The sequence below is a fragment of the Tenrec ecaudatus genome, chromosome 8 (genome assembly GCF_050624435.1).
Source record: "Tenrec ecaudatus isolate mTenEca1 chromosome 8, mTenEca1.hap1, whole genome shotgun sequence".
In the NCBI taxonomy this organism is placed as follows: domain Eukaryota; kingdom Metazoa; phylum Chordata; class Mammalia; order Afrosoricida; family Tenrecidae; genus Tenrec; species Tenrec ecaudatus.
The window spans coordinates 61,879,876-61,904,294 of NC_134537.1; the positions used below are offsets into that span (position 1 = coordinate 61,879,876).

Below are 24,419 nucleotides of genomic sequence, written 5' to 3' on the forward strand. Positions count from 1 at the left end.
ACATAAACTTAATTTTAATTGCATTTATAATTTATTAGGAATATAAAATACTAACAAACAATGTCATCTGTAGGTCATAATAAACAAAGTATAACTCTTAATAATGTAAAGTGATGTTCTGAATTTTCAATTCATTAAATGCTTTATGGAAGATGTCAAGGTTACATAAGGACTAGATTCTAAAAGCAAATTTATCAATATAGCATATTTTTCAAGAATCTATCTAAAATCCGTCAATATAATCAAAAGCAAAGATGTTGATTTTAGCCCACTAGATGTTGGTTTTAGCCCACTAGACTACATCTCTTCATAAATCAGAGAACAGATTATTTTGTTTCATTTGTCATGCGCAGCTGATAGTTGCTAATTTGTAAAATAAGGTTCACATTGATTTTTTTTTAATTCTGAGACAAACATTTTAAGTTTCTGCATTAACTATGACTCCAAACATTAGATTTTACCCGTTTTCCACATTATGTTATCTGGCAAGAAGTTTTACTTAGCCTATTTCTTCAATTATTTGCAAGAGTTTGCTTTTAATTCATTTAAAGTTGGAAACTTAAGTTCCACACAAAATTAATTAATATAGGTAAGAAACAAGTATTTTTTCCTGCTCATTATAATGCACCTTTAAAAATATTATTTATAAGCAACATATGTTGGAAACATAATACAATTGTTAATGTCTTCTTTTCCCTCTAGTGAAATTTCACTTTTATCCAAAATAAGCAGCACCATAAACTTTCAGAAATGTCAAGGAAGGGCAAAGGATTCTCTTTTAGAACTTTGTGAAAGAAAAGAGGCCATATTTACCTGACCAGAGATGAAGTCCGTCAAATCCGTAGGAGAAGAGGTCATCTCCAACGCCGTTTCCTCCCCACTCCTCACCACCTCCTGGGTAGGGAGAGTACCCCTCAGTGGAAGCCCAGCCCACTCGAAGGTGTGTCGCCTCTGCTGTCACAAATGGCTCAGTGTGATCCACCATCAGTTCATAGTACCATTTTTTATATTGAGCAGACCCTTCGCTGACGCCCAGAAAAATATTAGGCCTCATGCTTTAAAGAGATATGAACATCATATGAGACAAGACGAGATAACCTTTCCTTAATTTTCATCTCATTATTTTGAACATTAGCCTTGCTTTTTTAAAGATGTGATAATCTTCAAAAAGAAAAAGAAAACCTCAAACCAAATGCCATCATGTCGGCTCTAATCATGGTGTCCTGGTGTGTGCAGGGTAGTTTTCAATGATTTTGCATCAGTAGATAACAGGCATTTTCCAAGGTGCCTTTAGGTAAACTCATACTGCCAACTTTTTTTTAAATAGGCAGTTGGATATTTAAACATCTGCACCACCCAGGGACTCCACTATGAAATATGCTTCCATAAATTCCATGAAATCATTAAAACAACCACTAAAATTACATGCAGTAGTATCCTACATTATGGCTAAGGTTTAGTGATAGTGTTTGCTTTATGGATTACTTGGCAATAACACTCAAAGATTATTTTTCTCCTTAATTACTGTATAGATCAAATTGAAGTCATAAACTGAGACAACTGGTACAGTAGAAATATTTCTATGCTAAATATCCATTCATTTAAATATCCATACACTCAGTAAAAGGTTGAAGTAGGTCAGGTTAGTGTGGGAGCCAATATACCTGTCCTCTGTGTCATTCTCAATGCCTCATTGTGAACAATAGAACTTTCAGTAAAATCTAGTTCCATTTTATGATGGGCCTTACACATTTCCTTTGGTAATAACATGATTAATTAATGCCTCAATAAATATTATCCATTAATAGTAGCTATATAACATAAAGCAGCAGCAAGAAAGTATTAAATAAATTCTGCTGAGTACAAATCCATAAGCTAGAATATTCACCAAATTCTCATTTAATATAATCATATAGGAAATTTTCAGCTACTTCCTAAAATACTACTATCCTGAAGTTATTACTATCATTCAGAACATATTGTTAACTATAAGCATTTTTTGTAGAAAAACTCAGAGTGGTGTATGAGGTTTACAGGCTAAGTCTCTTGAGTTAGTTATAGCTGAGTTTTATTTGCAGTTCTAGTTTGTTAATTTATAAAATATGGGAAAGGATAGTGGCTAGAAAAAACACCAACTTAAACAGTACATGTACATGCAAAGCACTTGGCAAACTGGCGGCCATGTTAAACACCTTGGGAAGAAGGTATAATCCACCAATACATGAATAGAAAAACATGGTTCTATATATTTTATTTGGGGGAAAGTGCATATCTGCTTGATTATCTAATACTATGATTATCTAGTACTATACTATGATTAACTCATCTGATTGGAAGAAAAAAATACACTGTTTAATAGAAATTAGATAAAATATACTACTAAATTTTAAATAAGCTATATTACAGCATAAATATAGAGACAGAATATGTAGTCTCCTGCTGTGCTACATATTTGGAGATCCTCTATAGATTTACCTGCTGACATGATTCACAAGACGTGTCTGCAATAACAGATCTCTTCCTGGTAGAAGATTGTCACAAATGAGATGCTGGTTAGAACGAACTGCAACTCCATGGCAAACACAAAGAGAGCACAAGACATCAAGGACCTAAGAAAGAACAAATTCAAGTTGACTTCAATTCTCCTTTCAGATTCAAGCACAGGCTATACTTTTCAAAAAGCAAGAGTGTTGTCTCTCATTAACTTAAACCATTTATTTTAACATTACACCAATATGCTCAATGATTTTCCTACATACCCTAGTTGAGAGCTCTTCATTCTTTCACTGATGTTACAAAGAAGCAGTAATTAGCATTGTGTGATTTAAATTAATAGGCCACAACATTCATAAAAATTGACATTTTAACAGCTGTTTTATATAAAAACATACTCAGATTTATTTTAGATTTCATGTCAATGAAATGGTTCACTTACTTTGTGATTTCTTCCATGCTTGTCCAAAAGTGAGATAATAGATTTAATATGTCCTTCTTTTATAATATTTAAAGCTTCTGGACTTTCTACTAACACACAGTGTAAAACTTCAAGAATGCCTAAAGAAACAATAAAGGAGAAGAATTGTGATTCGCGAGTTTGCCGGATCAGTTCATTACCTTTTCTTTTTATGTTTTTTCAGTTCAACTAACTACAATTTTGTGTTGTCTGTGTCTGTTACATCAGGAACCCTGGTGACATACAGGCTCAAAAATTCACAGGGGCAGATCTACATGTCCTATAGGCTTGCTATTAGTCAGCATTAACTCAGTGGCAGTGAGTTTGGAATTTGGTTTTGTTTAAGGCACAGTGGAAATTTGATCTGCAATACATGTTGTTTGGGAAAGCGAAGTGCTATCCAAAGATTATTAACTCAGTCTGGTGAGAAAATCATACAGATAAAAAACAATGTTCAGCTAGTACACAAGTAAATTTATCTGGGAAAGGCCAGAAAAAGAAAGAAATAATTAAGGTAAGCCTGAAAGAATACAATAATGGAAATTTTCCAAACGACGTAGAGGGCAGGGAAGTATGATTATGAGTGAAATCTTCAATAGAGAATAAGTTACCAGGAGCATCTGAAGCTCAAACTATGGTTCAGGGGACAAGTAGGCTAAGTCTAGATCATGAAGCATCTTGTCACTCAAAATACAGCCCTATCAGGATGAATCCTAAGCCTATGGGGATCATCATGGTCTCAATGAGGTGTATGTTTCGGCTGGGACCAGACCATGCAAACGCCTCCCCCAGCTCTCCTGAAAGATAGCCTGCTGGTCTTTGCAGCCCCTTCCCCCCACCTCCCAAGGCCAGAACTGGACTGTGCAGTCCCTGCCTCCGGCATCCTGAGGAGCTTATCTCTCCGGGCCAGGTCTATTCAGCCCCTTCCCTCAGTGTTCCAGGATGATTTACTCACAGACCACATCCTGACTCAGACCCTGCAACCGCAGCACCAGAAGGTCGTCCTTCCCTTTACAGTACCTATGTCCTTGGCTCAAACCCTATATAGGTCCCACTGCCTCAGTGCCAGATGCGATTTTCCTGACATTACTTGTTGGGTCTCGGGAACTGCGCCGGGGCTCAAGATGTCCCCGTCCTTCTCTGCTCTCCCTTCCCTCTCAGGAGTTCTTTCCCTGTCTCAATAAAATCTTTCTCAACTTCACATCCCTGGCTAAATTCTATCTCTGCTCCGCATCTCCAACCTCTCAGTGGAGAGGAAACTATACTTTGTTGTTTGCAAAATTTAAAAATATGAAAAATAATGCAAAAACTATATATCATACAAAAATGAGTAAGATTAACAATATTTTATATACTCAGCATCATAAAGATAAAATGGAATATATCCTTCAAGTTTAAAAATAAATGAATAGAAACATTTTTAAAAAATATTTAATGATAATATGAAAAGTTAATTGTATATGTCTATATCTATGTTTTCCTGGTTCATCAATAATAAGTAGAGGCCAATCATAGCAATTAACCTCACATTTAGAAAACATGCTCTCTGAGGGAGGCCACAGATTTGGGAAGGGCGTCATGAACCCTTGTCAAGCCTTCTGCCATTAGTGGTAGAACATCAAGAAGAACATCATGAAGAAAAAAAGGTCATTAAAAAGAAAGGCAAGAATGAGAAGATCGAAATGGAAGTCAGAAGAGATTCAAACTTGTGTTTAATCAGAGAATAACTAAAGAGGGTAGAAGAAGTGATAAAGTCAAAATGAACAGAAAATTTCAAAGGGAAGCTTGAGAAGACAAAACCAAATCTTATAATGAAATGTCAAAAGACTAAAGTTAGAAAACCAAAAGGGAACAATATGCTCAGCATATCTAAATGGAAAGAACTCAAGAAAAAATTCAAGTCTTGAGTTGCAATATTGAAAGATTTTATGGGCAAAATATTGATGATGTAGGACAAATCAAGAAAAGTTGGAAAGAATTACACAAATTTCACTGTACCAAATAGAGCTAAATGGCATTCCACCATTTCAAGAGGTAGCATATGAGCAAGAACCAATGATGATAAAGGAAGTTCAAGCTGCATCGAATATATTAGCCTAAAACAAGGCTCTGGGAACTGATGGAATACTAATTAAAACATTTCAATAAGCTAATGAAGCACTGGTAATTGACTGGAAGAGAATCACACTTTTGCCCATGTCAAAGAAAGGTGACTCAACAGGATGCTTAAATGATAAAATAATGTAATTAATATCACATGTAAGTAAAGTATTGATTCAGAAGAGGATGTGGAACAAGGGATATTGCTGATGTCAGATGGATCTTAGCTGAAAGCAGAGAACACCAGAGAGATGTTTACTTGTGTTTTATTAACTACAGCTATACATTCAACTGTGTGGACCATAAAATCATTTTCTGCTCACTCTGACCAGGACTTTCTAATGTGATACTTTTGTGAACAGTTGGTTTGAATTCCATTTTCCCACAAACATTTTGAAGCCTTTTTGCATGTGACAATAAGGAGATAATTGGAAAACATACCAGAAGAAGCTTCCAGTCTTTCCAATCTGCTGATCAACCAGTCAAGCGAGCTAGAAAACTGAGCACAGTTTTTACGATTTCCTCTAATTAGAGCCGCTGAAAAAGAAAAGAAAGGAAACAGAAAATAAACTGATTTCAGAGGAATATCATTTCCTGCTACAGTCTAAAAATCATGTCAAGCTAATAAAAATTTAAACTCAAACAAGTTTATTTTATTTAGTTAATTTGAACTCATAATGACCCTACAGGGCAGAGTACAACTGCCCCTTTGGGTTTCTGAGATTGTAAATCTTTACAGAAATAAATAGCCTCATTTTACTCCCATGGGAGAACTGGCAGGTTTGAACTGATGATCTTGTGAATAGCAGCCCAATGTATAACAAACTATACCACTATGACAGTATTCCTAAAATGCCAGATCAAGAACACAATTTCTATTTTATATTCAAAACATATAGAAATATCAATATTCATACATATTCAAACAAATAGAAATTTATCAATAGGAATTTTAAAATACTATTTAATCAAAGGAAACATAACTTCTAAAAGTAAAAATTACATAAGTAAGTAATGATAAAGGATAAGTGAAAACCCTGTGTCTTGGACATTTCCTCACTTGTGTTCTAATATCTTATTACCATTAATTAGGCAAAATACTCAATCATTAAAATCATTCTAGGGCTTCATTTTCTGGCCTGCATAGTAAAAAAGCTGAAACCCCTCAGTTTTACTCTAGAATCACCAAATACTATATATAGTATTATAAAATACTATTATATTTTCTCATATATAGTTTAGTTATAAAGCTATAATTAAAAACCATGTTTAAAAAAACAGAAATGGGAGGGCTGATGGATATAAAGTTCAGACAGCATTTATTTCCTTCTTTTCTTCTCATTCACAATGCATATTAGGCTCAGAAATGTTATGAATTTATTTAGTAAAGTGTAAAAAGCACTGTGTTAAATAAAGCGATCCTAAAGGGAATGAAGGAATTTCATGGAAAGGAGCTCTGTTGGCATAATGGGTGATGCACTGGGCTACCACCACATTCAAAACCACCAACAACTGTGAGAAAAATGAGGCGTTGTATTCCTGTGAATAGTTACTGTCTTGAAAACTCCAAGAGGCTATCATACTCTGTCCTATTGGGTAGTATGAGGCAGAATCACCATAGCAATGAATCTGGAGTTTTTTGTTTTGTATAGTGTAAAAAGCAGTACGTTAAGCAAAGAATCCAGGAAATTCCTACATGACCTTTAGTGTCACATTAGAGCCAATTTACAAGGTTTATTTGTATTTTGAAACAATAAGACAATTAAATATAAAAAGATGAGATTGTTACTAAATTGGAATTAATGTGTTATGTTTACAAAATGCCTCCACAAGATTTCCTGGAGATCAAGATGGGAAATTTTCATATTAATGAATACTGGCGTAACATGATATTGAGTAGAATCAAAGATAATGTGCTCTCCTTCATGTCTTAGCTACTTTCTCCCAGTATGTTTTGGCATTTAGAAAGACTTGTCACCCAAGGCACTTGGAAATTAGTCTGGATGTATAAAACTCCCTAATTGTTATACCTTTGCAAGTCGTTAAAGGATTCAGAAATTCATAAGTCCTACCATACTTAAAAGGGCAGCCCTCTGTCCTCTTTGTTTAATATTCTACATAATCAGGAAATGAATATTCTCAGAGTTTTCCAAGGGCAATTTGCCAGACACCTTTGAATAGTGATTAATACAGACAGTGATATGTTAATATTTTATAGAACGTCAGTATTTGCTGCAAAGCTAAGACTTCTCCAGGCACACTCAAGTTTATCCAGATACCTATCTTTTGATCATACTGATTTCAATAAAAACTACTCTCACTCCCTCAAACTCATTGTCATCTAGTCAATGCTGACTCATAGACTACCCCACCCCAACCCTCCATCCTTACTCCCCAATAGATGTCCAAAACAGTAGTTGTTTACCAGAGTAGAAAGCCCAGTCTTTCTCCCTCATAGCTGCAGATAATTCATGATTCTTTTGCATATCAATATTCAATGTAAGTTTATATCCAAGATTTTCCAGCTTACAAGATTGATACTTGTTTATTTTAATGATACCCAAATCAAGATAAACTCAAAGAAATATGCAAAAACAAATCTCACATTATTTTTGTACTGATTTACAAACACACTATTTTTAAATTCAATGTAATTAAGACATTTGCTCTTTCAGTATAAATTTAGCATTTAACATAGTTTAAGAACTTTTCCCAGTGATGATAATACATGTTAAAAAGTTAAGAATAAATACATAACAGAAAATTAAAATCACACAATTTATTTATAAGTGGCCACCTGTTTTCTGTGCGTCTTTTCAGAAAACATCAATGTACAAGGGTGCTGACTAAATGGAATGGAATTAAAATATAATGAAAATTTCCACTAACATTTTGAAATGGCCTTATATAATATATAAGAATCTATCTTGATCAAAACATAAATAAATGAAAATAAATATGTATTCAGAGATAAACAAACAGAATATATCTCTACATTTAAAAAATTGAAATTGCAACCATATCTTAAACATCTTGCTCATTTATCACTAAGCATTATTCTATTAATTGTCATGTTAAAAAGAATACCAGTTTTTCATGGTTGTTTCATGTGAATTTCCAAATTTAAATCGACTTAAATTTCTTTTATTAAATAATTTTATTGGGCCTCATACAACTCTTTTCATGATCCATACATATATCAATTGAGCAAAGCACCCTTATACATTTATTGCCCTCATCATTCTCAAAATTCGCCTTCCACTTGGATTCCAGGAATCAGTTCATTTTCCTTTTTTCCCTCCCTCATGAACCCTTAATAATTTATAAATTATTGTTTTATCTTATCTTACATTGCCCAGCACTGTATTACTCTATCTGGTGTACTAGATTGATATGCTCAACAACCCTGAAATAAATTATTTTCAACTTTATACTATATTCAAACAATTGTTAATGGGCATCCGGCCTACATTTGTACAAATAAATCTCTAAAATAATGCACTGGAATAGAATTTCTGAGCAAAAGGATAAACACACGTAAAAGTACATTTATATTATCAAACGGGGTTGGTTTATTATAATTAATCAAGAACATATTACCCAACATCCTTTCCAAAGGTGGATATTATGCATTTTTATCCTTGTTAATTTAAGAAGTAAATTATTATGATGATTTATTATTTTAATTCGAATTCTTTAAATGCTGGATTTAACATGTTTACTAGCATTTTATTTCCTTTTCTATGAACTGTCTCCATGTGTTGTCTATTTTTTCTATTAGATATTCAACTACATACAAATTAAAGACTATGATAAATATCATAAGAACATTAAAATACAAATGATAATTTCATAAAAGTATGTAACCCATTGGAAGACAAAAAAATACTGGGGGACTTTCAGGAAGATGGCACTGTGGTAAGGGTGTCCATGTGGGGAGCTATGTAACAATTTTTGGGTTTGGGGATTCCTAAGCTGAATAAACACCAAGAAAAATACACCATTAGTCAACTTATCCAACTTTGAGGAAATGGAGAATATCATAAGGGTAGCTACAGGAAAAAAAATGCAATCATCTATAAGGGTAATCAAATAAGAATATGGTCATATAAACCAGCAGAAACCATGAATAAAAGGAGAGAGTGGAGTAGCATCTTCCAAAGTTGAAGGAGAATAATGGTAACCCAAGTATTCTCTATCCTGACAAACTACATCAAAATAGATGGAAATTTAAGAGTGTTCTCAGACAAGGAAAGTGTAGAGAATGTGTTAAAAACAAACAAACAAACAAAAAAAACACCCAGCACTACAAAAATTTCTTCCCAATTCAATTTGGACAGAAGACAAGCATCCTCGGAGCACAAACATGAGGCTACCACATAGTGTAACACTATCCAGAAGTCAATGCACTGAAAGTAATGCCCAAGACATCATTGACCCATTGGTAGGAAAATAGCTAACACAAAAGATACAAGATGACCACAAAGAATTCACAGTTGGATGTAATAACTGAATGTCAATGATCTGAATTCACCCATTAAAAGACAAAGGTTAGCAGGCTGGATTAGAAAACTAAAACCAACCATCTGTTATCTACAAGAGACACATCTCAAGCTCACACACAAAACCAGATTGAGTATCAAGGGCTGGTGAAAAATAAATCAAGGCAGCGGTCATTTAAAAAAATCAGGAGTTGCAATACTAATCTCTGAAAAATTGATAGTAAGGTGCAGGGCAGGACAAGAGATATGGATTGGCACTAAATAATGGTTAAAGGATAAGTAAATTAACTGCCAGTGAGCAAAATAAACATATACATGCCCAATGACAAACCTGTGAAATTTGTCAATCAAATCCTTCTAAAGATGAAAAAGAAATCACAGGAGCAGTATTAATAGTAGAAGACTTCAATACACCACTCTCTTAGAAAGACAGATCAGTGAGAAAGGCAGTCAACAAGGAGGAAACAGAACTAAATTCAACAATTAGACAACTCGACATAGACATATTCAGAGCTTTCCATCCACCAGGTAGTAAAATTCACATTTTTCAAGTACACATGGCACATATTCAAAAAGTAGACAACATGGTGGGTGTCAAGGGTGAGTAAATTCAAAGATATAGTGGTCACTCAGACATCCCACCAGAGCGATCACAAAGTTGGAAATCAACAAAAGAAAGCCCAAAAGGGCGGGGAGGGGACAAACATTTTGGAGGATGAATAATTTTCTCTTTAAAATGAGTGGGTACTGGCCAAAATAAGAGATGAAATTAGGGAGTTTCTAGAAAACAATACGAATGAGAACACAATATATCAAAACATATTATATATACAGCAAAGACAGTTTTCAGGGGATGTTTGATAGAAATAAATGCACATATGAAGAAGAGAGACTTAGCTATCGCAAAATCTTCAGCTGTTGGAGCAGAGTGAACAGAACAATCCTTTTAATAGCAAAAGAAAAGAAATTATAGAAATCGGGATTGAGATAAATGAGTGGAAAACAAGAATAGAATGTGTAAAATCAATGCAGTAAAAATATGGCTCTTTAGGATTAACAGAAGCAATAAACTGTTAGAAAATCTAACAAAAGATAGGAAGGAGCAGACATCAATATCCAGGATAAGGGATGAAACAGGGGAAATTTAAATGGACCCTACTGAAAATAAAATACTGATTACATGGTACTATGAAGGTCTGTACTCCAATGAATATAACAACTTGGAAGACCTGGAAAAATACTTGGGGGAAAAATCCTCCTTAGATTATCTCACATAGAGATCAAGAACCTGGATAGGCCCATATCAAAAGAAGAAATAAATAAGCTTATCAAGGAACTACCAAGTAAAAAGAGTCCTGGCCCAGTTGGCTTCTCAGGAGAATTCTACCAAACATTCAGGAAGAGCAGACACCCAAGCTGGTCCAGAGTATAGAAAAGAACAGTACACTTCCATGCACATTCTATGAAGTTACCATAACGCTGATACCAAAACCAGGCAAGGAAACCACGATAAAAGAGAACTACATTTTGAGAAAAAAAAAATTGGAAACAAAATTTTGGTCAATAGAATACAATAGTCTATATGATGACTAATTCATCATGACCAACTGGGATTCATACCAGGGATGCAAGGATGGTGTAACATCAGAATATCCATATAATATTATCTACCACATTGATAAGAAAAAGGACAAAAACCACATGATAATATCAATAGATGGAGAAAAAGCACTTGATAACTGTGTTAGACAGGGTTCTCTAGAGAAACAAAACCAGGACACTTATGATATACACACACACATACACACACACACACACATACATACTGCTAATTAGTCTACACAGCAGTACAGAGGGCTCAGTTCAACTCACTTCCGTGGAACCATTAGTATACTGGAAGTCCTTCAACTCACAATGACTGCTAGGTTTTCTATAGAGCAATGCAGGCAGGCCAGCCACAGGCAGCAAACAGCAGGGCAGGTCACCAACAGTCAGCCAGATAACAGGATCCGACAGTCCCAAGCTCAAATGATGTATAAACCAGCAGCATGGCAAAGCAGGTCTCAAAAGAACCTCAAGTTCTAGCGACACTATCCATGGGTTGGTAGTGTAGCTCCCAAGCTGAGGCAGAGAACCGTAACTGCATACTGGTTCGATCACCAGAACACGAGAGAGAGAGAGAGAGAGAGAGAGAGAGAGAGAGAGAGAGAGAGAGAGAGAGAGAGAGAGAGAGAGACGCGCAGGGCTTGCTGATTTGCTGATTCATTAATCTCTTTGCCCTCTAATCAAACTGCGATTTCATTAACCCCACATGTTCTTATTGGTAAGGCTGGCACAATAAACCTACTTATCACAACAAAATTCAACATCCATTTCTAATTAAAACACTCAAGAAGAAGGATTGGAAGGAAATTACCTCAGCATAATACAAGCTATATATGAAAAAGCAACAGCCAGCCCTACAATCAATGAAGAAAAGACAAAAATATTCCCACTGAAAAAGGAGACTAGAGAAAGAGGACCCTTGTCCACACCTTTGTTCAATATCATCCTGTAAGTCCTAGCTAATAAGATAAGGCAACAGAAGGATATTAAAGGTGTTTGTTTGGGGAAAGAAGTAAAGCTATCACTATTTGCAGGTGAGATGATTCTACATACTGAGAACCTGAAAGAATCCACAGTGGGAGTGCTGGAAGTGATAGAGGAATCTGGTAGAGTAGCAGGATACAAGGTCAACAAGCAGAAGTCAATTGGATTGCCAAATACAACGGATGGTATTACAGAAAGAGAGATCAAGAAGGTAGTACCCTTCAAAATAGCCAAGCATAATTGAAATATCTAGGGCTAGACCTAACCAAAAAACCCCAAAATATCTGTATGAGAAAAACTACAGAACATTATTACAATACACCAAAAGGGACCTTCAAAAATGGAAAAATAGCCCATGCTCGTAGATTAGTACACTTAATATTGTAAAGATGTCAATCCTACCTAGGCACTATATAGGTACATTAAAATCCTGATACAAACACCAGCATCATTTTTAAAAGAAATGGAAAAAGTGCTTACCAACTTCATATGGAAAGGAAAGAAGCCCATAATTGGCAAGAAACAACTCAAGAAGAATTAAGTGAGCAGGTTTGCCTAACCTGACTTTAAAATTTATTATATGGCTGTGGGTGTCAAAACAGCATGATACTGGTATGATATATACTCGATCAATGGATAAGAACAGGAAATCCAGAAATAAAAGCTGAAAAATACAGACAGCTGATCGTTGATAAGGCCCCCAAAATTTAAAATGGGAAGCAGAAGACTTTTTAACAAATGGTGCCAGAAAACCTGGATATCAACACGCAGAATGAAGCAAGACCCTTACCTCACACCATACCTAAGAACAAATTCAAGGTGGATCACAGGTGTAGAGGTAAAACCTAAAACTATCAGGATCATTAATGAGAAAATTAGCACACAGCTAAGAATCTTAGCACAGGGAATACATGGGCTATCAGTAATAATGAAAGATACACACCCAGCGGAAGATAAAATAGATGTGTGGGATATACTAAAGATAAAACACTTGAGTGCATTGAAAGCCTTCATCAAGAGTAATGAGAGAATCTATAGACTGGGAAAAGATACTAGTAATGACATAATAGACAAAGGTCTTACTATTAAAATCTACAGAATACTGCAACAAGATAAAAAATGAAGACCCCACTGAGAAGGTGATCAAAAGACTTGAACAGAAGTTTCACACCGGAGGAAACCCAAATGGCTAATAAACATATGAGAAATGTTCCCGATCATGGGTCACATGGGAAATGCAAATCAAAACAACCATGAGATACCACCTAAAACCCACAGGATAGCCCAACAGAAACTCTCATTCACTGGTGGTGTTCTTGTAGATGTATACAGCCACTATGGAAAGTGATTTGGCGACACCCAAAACAGATGGAAATCAAGTTACCTTATGATGCAGCAATTCCACTATTGAGCATATAACCAGAAAAAATAAGAAACAGGTGACAACCAGACATCTGCACTCCAATGTTTAATGCTGCACAGTTCACAATCTCAAAGAACTAGAAATAGCCTAAATTTCCATCAATTGATGAATGAATCTAAAGCTCTGGTATATACACCCAATGGAGTACTCACATCCTAAAAAACAGTGAAGAATGATGAAGCAACTCATTTCCTAGAGTGAGTTGGAGGACATGATGCTGAGTGAAGTTAGTCAAGCACAAAAGGACAACATACAATTTGAGTCCACTGAGATAAGTTGAAACAGCGGAGTGGGCATAGAGTAAAATATACATATCACATAGTTCCTGCTCTGAGGACCAGATACTCTGATAAGAGCCAGACCAACACAATGGTGCATATACCATTCAAAAGAAAAAAGATGCAGATAGCCCTGGTGCTGAAAGACATCCCCCTCCTCCATATGCCTTTGCAGCCCACAGAAAGGTAGGGGGGAAATACATCACTAATCCACCCAAGGGGAGAGTATTGTTTAGGTTTCCACAGTAAAGGCAGAGAGAGGTTAGCCCCCATTCCGGTGCACCAAACCTTTAAGGCTATGTTCCCGCTCAGAGCAGTTTGTTCCCAGAGATGACTGCAGGGCTAGCTCATGACATGTTGTCGAATCCCTAGATGACAGCGCTATGGAGGACAGCACTGAAGTTCAGGAATAAAGCTGGTATAACTTCCCACATGAGGGGGGGGGGATGGGGGACAAACCAAGAAGGGAGTGTAAGAGACCAGCAATGGGCGCAAAGCCAGGAAAACCCTGAGGAATACCCATTGGAGACTTCTGACTCAGGGGACAGGGCTTGGGACCTCATCTGAACTATTTGGGGGAATCTTCCCAATGGAAGATTCTGAAAGTTTACACTGAAAGCTACACTGAAAGTTTAAAGGTGCAATGGCTAGGAGGGAGGCAGGTATTCGTCATCCCTGACTAAAGTAAGAGCAACGGGAGAGTTGTAGAAGCTGCGCCCCTTGGTCATAAATGCCGAGGAATAAAGGGGTAAAAATACTGCTAGGTAAGCAGGTCCTGGAATATGGAACCCTGAATTAAAAGGAGATTGGACTGATGGATTATAACAGGACCTGCTCACTATTTAACAGAGAGATATTCATCTACTCTGGGCTGACAGAGCAGTTAAGACTTGGAACTCCTTGTATGGTCTCTTCTCCCTCTGGTGTCTATCTATATAAGATAGGCAGGATAAGCAATCCCAAGAAGTCAGAAATGGGACTGATGAAGAGGGCATGGGAGAGGAGGAGGCAGGAGGAGGGGAATGATGAGCCAATAATGACAGGAGCAGGAGAACACAAGAGGTCTAAAATTGACTGTGAGGAAGGTGTAGCATTCCTGCTCATGTTTGATCAATTGAAATGTTTCCGAGAGGAATTACTGAGAGGTGAACAATGGGTAAACATGATAGAGGGGAAGGAGGAAACAAAAACTAAAAAAAGAGGAAAGAACAAGAAAGTAAAAATTATATATGTAGGTATAAATATAGACATGTATATATGAAAATATATACAAATATAAAGATGTGTATTTTTCTATGTATATATATATTTATGTAAATACAACAAGGAAGGAATTGGACTTTGGGCCTCTACGTAAATCTTACCTCAGTACAAAAATGGTTTGTTCTAACAATGTGGCAATTAATGATACTCACCTTCCCAATAAAATCGCTGAAGACAAATGGGTGCCTTAGCAAATGTGGTGAAGAAAGTTCATTGCACCTAGCTATTAAAAGATATAGTATAGCATCTGGGGTATGGCAGTTACATAATCTCCTGTCAACTTGTGAAGAGGTGGAGTCTAGACTGTCAATCAGGTCACAGATTGATGAACTCATTTGGAGGCGCCATGAATATAAATATCTGACGAGGCCAGGTACACACACACTCTGTCCTTCATCTTCATGCCAACAAGACACATGGAGCTATGCTGATGCAGCTAGAGCCCTGGAGCTGGAGAAGCCATGTGGAAACCCCTGACAGCACTGAGATGTTTCTACTGTCACTGGATCCACAAGACTTTCCACCCACTGGCTTGCGAAATTTCAGAACTCAGTCATTGCATGTGTTGCGTGAGTCTGAAGAGGTATTTACAGACTGGTATCAGATGTATGGGCTAATAATGGACTTATGGACTTGATCTGGACTGGTTGGGATGTTTTCTTAATATACAATTACTTTTTTTATATAAGCTCTTTTCGATACACATCAGATAGTCTCCCTAGATTTGTTTTTCTAGTCTACCCATACTAACACATGGGGTCTTAAAGGCTTGAAGATAAACAAGCGGCCATCTAGCAAAGAAACAACAAAGACCACATGAAAAAAGTATACCAGCCTGTGTGATCATGAGGTATCCACAGGAACAGGTATCAGAGGTTCAAAAACAAGCAATCAAATTGATGTGAAAGAGCTTAGACAAAGTGGAGACCCCAAACCCACCTGTAAGATCGTTGGTCAATCCCTCATAGAAGGGCCCCCCAGAAAGGATGATATATCCATCATGCATTATATCACTGATGAAACACATTACTATCCTCTAGTTCTTTAATATTTCTTCTTCCTACTATTACAGTCTTGGTTTTAACTCATTAATCTTGTTAGACCTGTGCATGTTCATTTGTATGTAGCACCGATGAAAAAATATAATTTTCCTCTAGTTCCTGAATGCTTCTATGCCGCCCCCCCCCCATCATGATCCGAATTCTACCTTGCAAGTCTGGCTAGACCAGAGGATGTACACTGGTACAGATAGGAACTGGAAACACAGGGAATCCAGGGCGGATGATACCTTTAGGGCCAGCGGTGTGAGTGGTGATACTGGTAGGATAGAGGGAAAGTGGGTTGGAAGGAGGGAACCAATTACAAGGATCTACGTGTGGCCTCCTCCCTGGGTGATGGACAACGGAAAAGTGGGTGAAGGGAGACATCGGACAGGGCAAGATATGACAAAATAATAATTCGTTAATTATCAAGGGTTCATGAGGGAGTGGGGAGTGGGGAGGGAAGGGGAAAATGAGGAGCTGATGACAAGGGCTTTAGTGGAGAGCAAATGTTTTGAGAATGATGAGGGTAATGAATGTACAAATGTGCTTTACACAACTGATGTATTGTGGATTGTGATAAGAGTTGTATGAGCCCCTAATAAAACAATTTAAAAAAAAGATTGTTTGATGCTGAAGGTGGGGTGGAAAGGGGGAACCAATTACAAGGCTCTACATATAACTTCCTCCTTGGGGGATGGACAACAGAAAAGTGGGCGAAGGGAGATGTCGAACAGTGTAAAATATGACAAAATAATAATAATTTATATATTATCAAGAGTTCATGAGGGAGGGGGAACAGGAAAAGAGGGGGGAAATGAGGAGCTGATACCAAGGGCTGAAGTAGCAAGCAAATGTTTTGAGAATGATGATGGCAACAAATGTAGACATGTGCTGACACAATGAATGTATGTATGGATTGTGATTAAGAGTTGTACAAGCCCCCAATAAAATGATTAAGAAACTAAATAAATAAGAACAACAAAAAATGATTGTTTGATGCATGAAATCCACTATGGGTGAACCCTTCAGAAACAGTCACACGAGTAATGATTACCTGAGGATATGGAAAGGTAGGTGGCAAAAGGGGGGAAGTGGGAACTGATAGCAATGATGACTGTATAACCCCACTCAAATGTAAGTGAATGGATACATTGGATGGTGTAAGAGATGACAAGTAATAATAAAATATATAATATAATAATAAGGGTTCCTGTAGAGTAAGGTGGAGGAGGGAAGGGATAAAGGGGAGCTGATATCAAAGACTTCAAGAAGAAAGAGAATGTTTGAAACTGATGTGGTAGAAATTGCTTGATCTAATTGAATTATGGATTCTCATAATATCTGTAAGAATTCCCAATAAAATGATTTAAAAAAAGAAATAGTTTTTCACCTTAAAAAGGTGATAGGTAGAAAGAAAGAGATGGGACAGGCATGGTGCTATCATATACGGAAGGCCAGAATAAGAGGGGTATCTGTATACTAGGTGTCAGCACATCAATCAAAGTTCTTAAGACAATATCTGACCGTTCTCTGAGGACTAAAGAAATATTCATGGGAAGAAGGAGCAGAGGCAGAGATATTGATTCAAAATCATGCAGTTCCTAAAATATTTCATATCACAATACGAGCTATGTGTCAGATGCTGACAATGATGTGTATATTTTTGAGATAGGTGATATGGTACACAGAGGATTTGTGTTGTGAGGTGACATCAAGTCAGTGCCCTACTCATACCAACCCTATTAGAACAGAATGTGACCCTATTACAGCAGTAGACCTGACAAACGGGACGGCATCAAGAGCATCACACTAGAAGAAAGCAAAAGATCATTAAAAAGACAATTAAGAAAGAAAAGGCCAAAGAGAGTGTCAGAATAGGCTCTGCAACTTGTTTTTTTCTAAAATTTTTAAGTTTTATTGATATATAGTTCACATAACATACAAAACGATTAGTTATATAACATTTTATTCATCCTTGTACATATTATTATTGGCTCACCTCTCCTATCCAAAGTGTCCCCTGCAATAACCCTAAGAAACTATTAATCAAGTTATTATCTCTATAGGTTTACATATCCTAGATTTCATATAAATAAAAGCATACCAATAAAATAATAAACTACAACAGAGTAAAACCTCAATTCAAAAGAAAGGAGAAAATAAAAAACTTAGAACCAATTTAAAATGAGTCAAAAATTAGAATAAATAATAAGCACTAAATTTTAACCTCTCTACATTTCATATAAATAAAAGCATACCAATAAAATAACAAACTACAACAGAGTAAAACCTCAATTCAAAAGAAAGGAGAAAATAAAAAACTTAGAACCAATTTAAAATGAGTCAAAAATTAGAATAAATAATAAGCACTAAATTTTAACCTCCTACATTTCATATAAATAAAAGCATACCAATAAAATAACAAAATACAACAGAGTAAAACCTCAATTCAAAAGAAAGGAGAAAATATAACAAATTTAAAATGAGTCAAAAATCGAACAAATAATAAGGCACTAGATTTTAACCTCTCTACACATGAATTCATCTACTTTCCAATGAACTGTATGGATAGCAAGGGTATTTACACTACACCCCCTTACCAAAACTTAGAAAGGGTTCTCCAGATATTTAACCCATTGGAGACTCTGTAAAGGAATCCTGGGCTTACCCTGTCATCCATTGCCTTCTGTAAACCAGGTGTTCAGAATTTAAGCTTTAATATAATTCTCTCCTCTGATCTTGGATTTTATTACAGTCACTGACTCACACAGACTGGTGTGCTTCCTTTATATAGACTTAGCAGACATCTCACTTAGATGGATGCTTGTAAGACAAGTCTTTACAACCCTAGATGTTATTCTTTCTGATAGTTGGGCATCCTCTGATTTCTTCACCAAACTTTGCGATAGCACCCATATTTTCAGTGATCTCTTTATGAAGGCAAGTGTTGAGTAGGGACACCTCATAAGAACTACTTTGCAACTTTCTCTTGATTGTAAAGTAGGCAAAACACATAGAAGAAATGATGAAGTAAAAAGAACTGAGCAAAAATTTTCATAAGGAAGTACAAGAAGACAGGATATGACTGATTAATACAATATAAAACATTCTGTCTGGAAAAACTGAAAAGAAAAAAAAAAACCCAAAACGGTTCTTTCCATTTCCAGAGCACCAAAAGTCAGTGTATATCTGCAATAATCACGATCCAATGTCTTCTTAGCAGGTAATCTTGAATTTTCTTTGAAATAACCAAACATTTTCTAATAACCTTTCTTTACAAAACATAACTCAAAGGAAAAGACACCATAATCAAACAGAGATTGAAAATTAAAGTTTTACTCTGTTAAAAAGGGAGAGGGATGATGGCAATAAATATTCATATAACCAAAAATCCAATCCCACTGCCACAGAATAGATTACAACTCATAGTGATGCTATAGGACAGAATACAATTGTCCCAAGGTATTTTGAGTCTGTAAATATTTATAGAAACATACTACATTGTTCTTTCATGGAGGTGGGTATGAACTGTCTGTCCTCTTTTCAGCTGGTACTCGAGCACTTAACCTCTCTGCCACCAGGGCTCCTTATTTACATAAAATGGGAATGATAATGATACAAATAACCTAACATGATAACTATTTCTCACATATTATCATATTTAAACCTCCCAACAACCTTATTAGGGAAATCATTGTCATTTCATGGTTCATATTTCTGAAAAATAAAGGTGTTGTTACTGTGGACCTGGCATTTTTCTGAGTGCTTTACACTAATTCATGTAATTGGTGCAGTATCTCTAAATAATAAATACTATTATGTCTTCCATTTCGCATATGAAGAAACTAAGCACAGAGCTGGTAATATTCCAAAGTTCCACAATGGGCAATACTGACATTCTGAGAACATTATTGTCAACTAAAAGAGTTACCTTCTTAGAGATTCCTGGTTAGGGGTGAAGAGCTAAACTCTTTACTCAGGCATCTCACTTGTCAGAGAAATCAATCCAGGATCAGATTAAGTGAAGAATTCAACACAAGGTAGTATTAAACCAGTAATAAACTTCAGTCTGTAGTCAGGGCATCTTTGAAGATTTGGCCTTTCCTTAAAATAGATGTGGCTCCTGACCAGATGCACCTAAGATACAGCTCCCATCTAACTGTTGCCAGAGGCTTGCTTATTGCTTCTATGCTGAACAGACTTCAGTTGAACTTCCATACTTAGGTGGAGGACAAAAGGCCTAGTGAGCCACTTTCAAAATCTTATCCAATGAAATAGAATACAACTGGACATGAGAAGACTGTAAATTGGTGGCCACATCAGTGATGGATAAAAACAAAACTTATATTCAGAAATACACTGCTCACTTATGCATTTTTCAAAGAAATATAGTCTTTCACATGTTGGTGCCATAAAATCCTTACTCTGATGATTCTTGTGGGTCAGATAATGAATCTAGAGTCCTATAAAGCTACAATGTCCCTTGTTCTGTTCAAAGAAATGCCTGCCAAATATCATATTTGGCATGAAGAATCTAATTTGATGGTACCAAGCTATTTGTATTAGACTTAATATCCTATAAAATATCCCAATATAATGGAAACATTAAAAATTCTAGTAGTTGCCAGAGTTTTAATTACTAAATAGATTTATGACTTTATGGTTTCTAATCTGGTTAAAATATTTTAAATTCACTTCATTTTTCACATAAAAATACTCTGATGTGCTCGCTTCGGCAACACATTTACTAAAAATACTCTGATGTATATGTTCTATATTTAAGAATAAGATCCTATTTTATAAGAACTTGATCATTTAATTAGTAAGCATTCATTAAGTATTCTCTTGATGTTAGGCATTATGTGACAGATACACACATTACAAAAGTGCATTTCTTACTGTTTTGTTCACAGCCACATACGTGACCAAATAAATAATGTGACTACTTTCATCATACAGGTAAATGTTATTTGCCAAGCTGTGACAGAGAAATTTAACTACAAAATTCACTGCTGTCAAGTTGACTCTGACCCTCTATGACAGAGCAGAACTGTTCCTGTGGATTTCCAAGGCCGTATCATCTTTTTCCTGGGGAGCAGTTGGTCGGGTCAAACGTTAACTTTGCCATTAGCCATCCTTTTTGCAGCCCACTACACCACCGGGGCTCACAAAGAAGGAAGGTGTTTTGTTCTGTTGAGAGCTTATAAAAATGTCAAGAATAATTTCAAAATTTGGTGGTAAGTAAACTGGCCTTGAAAGATACATAAGAGATTTATCAAACAGGCAAAGGCTTTGGTGTCAATTGAAGGTCACACAGTAACTGTAAGACAAGGCAGAACTGCCCCCGTGAGTTTCTGAAATTGTAACTCTTTTCAAGAGTAGGAACCCCTGTCTCTCTCCCTATGGTGGCTGGGAGTTTCAAACTGTTGACCTGGCAGGGCCCATGGTAAGAGGAGACGGGATGAGAGAAAATAAGGCTAATAGAGTTATCCAGGGTCTCATATGCAATTGTAAGCATTTTGACATTACTTCCAAAAATTATGGGGAAATATAGGCATTTTTAAAAGGTAAGACAAATGTAGGAGCAGAATAAAAAATTACTGAGAGTTTTTCACATAGGGGCTGTAGTTCAGATAGAGGCAATCTGGGTGAGTCTCTGATTAACAATTTGCAATGGGGCCTTTGATCCAGTCAGTGTTTTCACCAGCTGGGAAGACAGGTGTGTCCCTCCAGGACAAAGGAGAGATCTTCTACCCATAGTAATAAATCTGAGTTCCCTATGCTCAAGGCCCCTTTCCTGTAAGAGCTAACTGTACACCAACTGTCATTTGGCACCCTGGACAATGCCCTGTAAGAACTAGGACTCAGGGACAAACAATGCATGTCCACTTTGTCTGATATAATTCCTGTTCATTTTTAATTACTGCCTAACTCTAATACTTCATACCAAAACTTAGAATCAACATCTGCATAGTACCAATATAAAAGTACATGATCATATTTTTATTTTCAAGATTTATCACAATGCAGTTTAATCATACCAAGTCAAGAATTCCTTGACATTGCCAAATGTCAAGAATACCTAGACATTGTCAAATGTAGACCACAAAGAAACACCATAGAAGTGGACTGGAGGCAATACCTGAGAACAAAAAATGAGGTTCTTGAGAACTAATCTCACAACAATGGATACATACTTAATATACACCCTCCTTTAGAGGCCCTAACCCTATTATATTCTGCTTTGAATTTTATTTTCATTGATAGCATGAATTGTCAGGAATAGAAAGCACGTTGAAGTCAAAAGAAACAATTTTTGGTTTTTGAGGATACATAGATTTTTATACAATTATGTGGGACCATGTCCCAAGTAGACTCTCCTTGTAGAATGGGTAGAATAAAGCCTGTTTCTTCAGATTTATCCGTCATTCCCTTACACAGGTCTCCACCAGGTGGCAACCTCTACTACAACTGAAGCAGCCACTCCCCAGGATGTCGACCAAACCAAACTAATTACACTTCACTGCTAACAAGTGGATTCTCATTAGAGATCCTGTGAAACAGAGCTGGGGGGTTTTGAAAGCTGTGATCAGCAGCCTGACAAGTAACTCACCGTGCCACCAGACTCCTTAGTTGGACACCCAAAACACTGAAAACGGTTGAATTTAAAGAAGGTCACTTTAAAAACATTGTGGGACATTCCTAATATCTTTCATTCTATTTCTCCAAGACATTTTTGAAGCCCCTTTTTATGCTCCATGGGTCACAAATGGGCTAAGCAGTGAACTTCCTTAACCCAAATAAAATCCCCTACGCTGGCCACTTCTCACTGAGAGACAGATCTCAACACTAAACATCATTGGGCTTAGAATCCTGCTATAGTGAAAAACTGAAAATATCAAATAGAAAACCCATTAAAAATTACTGTAATTGTAATTTATGTGATCATTTTCATTACACTTAACTAGGTTGCCTTAAAAACTTGATCATATATCTTACCAAGTAATTCATATAGAGAATTTAAAATTGATTTCCAAGATTCTCCAGCTTCTCTCCCAGCAGCATCAGCAAAGTGAGCTGCACTACTGTAGATGTGCAACCGGTCTATGCACTCAAGTACAAGGCTGATCATTCCCTGGAAAGAAAAGAACAACAACACTCACCTTCAGAAACTAGGATCAGGTTCAAAAGTGGGGGTGGGGGGCTGAGGGGGCGGGGGAGACCAGAATATGTGGAGATTACCAAAAAGAAGTTTGGTCTTAATCAACACTCTGTTAATCATAAAGAAAATCCTTAGTCTATTCAAAGGACCGGGGTGGGAAGAGTAGTGGGTGGGACAAATAATTTACTCATCAGAGAAAATGTTCTTCAAATAATTTACATGGATTTTAAATCCTGAAAACCATTCTCAACTCTTCAAAATGTCAAACAGAAACCAAACACGCGGCCTCATCAAGTTCATTCCAACTCAGAAGGTCCTACAGGGCAGAGAAAAATTGCTCCTTGGGGTTTCTAAGGCCATAAATCTTTACAGGAACAAACAGCCTCATCTTTCTCCCTGGGAATGGCTAGTGGGTTTGAACTCAGGTGTAGTTAGCAGCCCAATGTGTAGTCCAGTACATCACCAGGGCTCCTCAAGCAGGAGCTTCTGGACATCATAAAAATGCATGCTTTATATGTATTTGCAAAGGTTAATACTCTATGAAATGAGTCAGCCATAATGATATTCCATATGAAGCAAGGTAATGGATCCTATTCTTAGGATAGGAATTATTCATGGTAGTAAATTGAAGATATCATAAATTAAATAAAAAAGAGTTCAAGAAAGTTAAAAGAAAATTTAATGTTCATCCATTATATAACTTAAAGTATAAATTTTATTGCTAGAATAACATTAAATGAGGCAATTACATGAAGGGGAAAAATATAAAAAGTTAACTACTCAAAGTAACTTCTTTGACACAGAAAAGTTTATAGCATCAAGAACCTAATGATGTCTCTAGATGCATATCCAGACTGACTTACATAAGAAATAAAACAAAACAAACCAATAACCACCAAAGTTAATATTATAAATATTCACACCCCAATGTTTGATTTTATTTTTGCAGGTATTAAATAAATATAGTAAACCATCCAAGAAGTCAACATTTATGAAGAGAAAAGCTCGCAATGAACTACCCACGTTGTTAGTGTTTGCTTATACTGATAAGTCTCTCGTTTCATGACAGTGAGGTCTACAGGAAGGTACTCATTTGTCGACACAGT

At 36.3% G+C, this 24,419-nt stretch overlaps 1 protein-coding gene across 1 annotated transcript in view; it reads right to left on the reverse strand.

Moving 5' to 3' along the window:
• RYR2 (ryanodine receptor 2) overlaps positions 1-24,419 on the reverse strand; it is an 819,632-nt gene that overhangs the window by 400,084 nt on the left and 395,129 nt on the right. The window contains exons 16-20 of the mRNA XM_075556394.1: positions 23,151-23,286; positions 5,495-5,590; positions 2,936-3,054; positions 2,476-2,609; positions 814-1,055 (exon numbers count right to left, since the gene is read on the reverse strand). Of these exons, the coding sequence (XP_075412509.1) occupies positions 814-1,055; positions 2,476-2,609; positions 2,936-3,054; positions 5,495-5,590; positions 23,151-23,286 (727 nt within the window). The remainder of the gene's footprint in view (positions 1-813; positions 1,056-2,475; positions 2,610-2,935; positions 3,055-5,494; positions 5,591-23,150; positions 23,287-24,419) is intronic.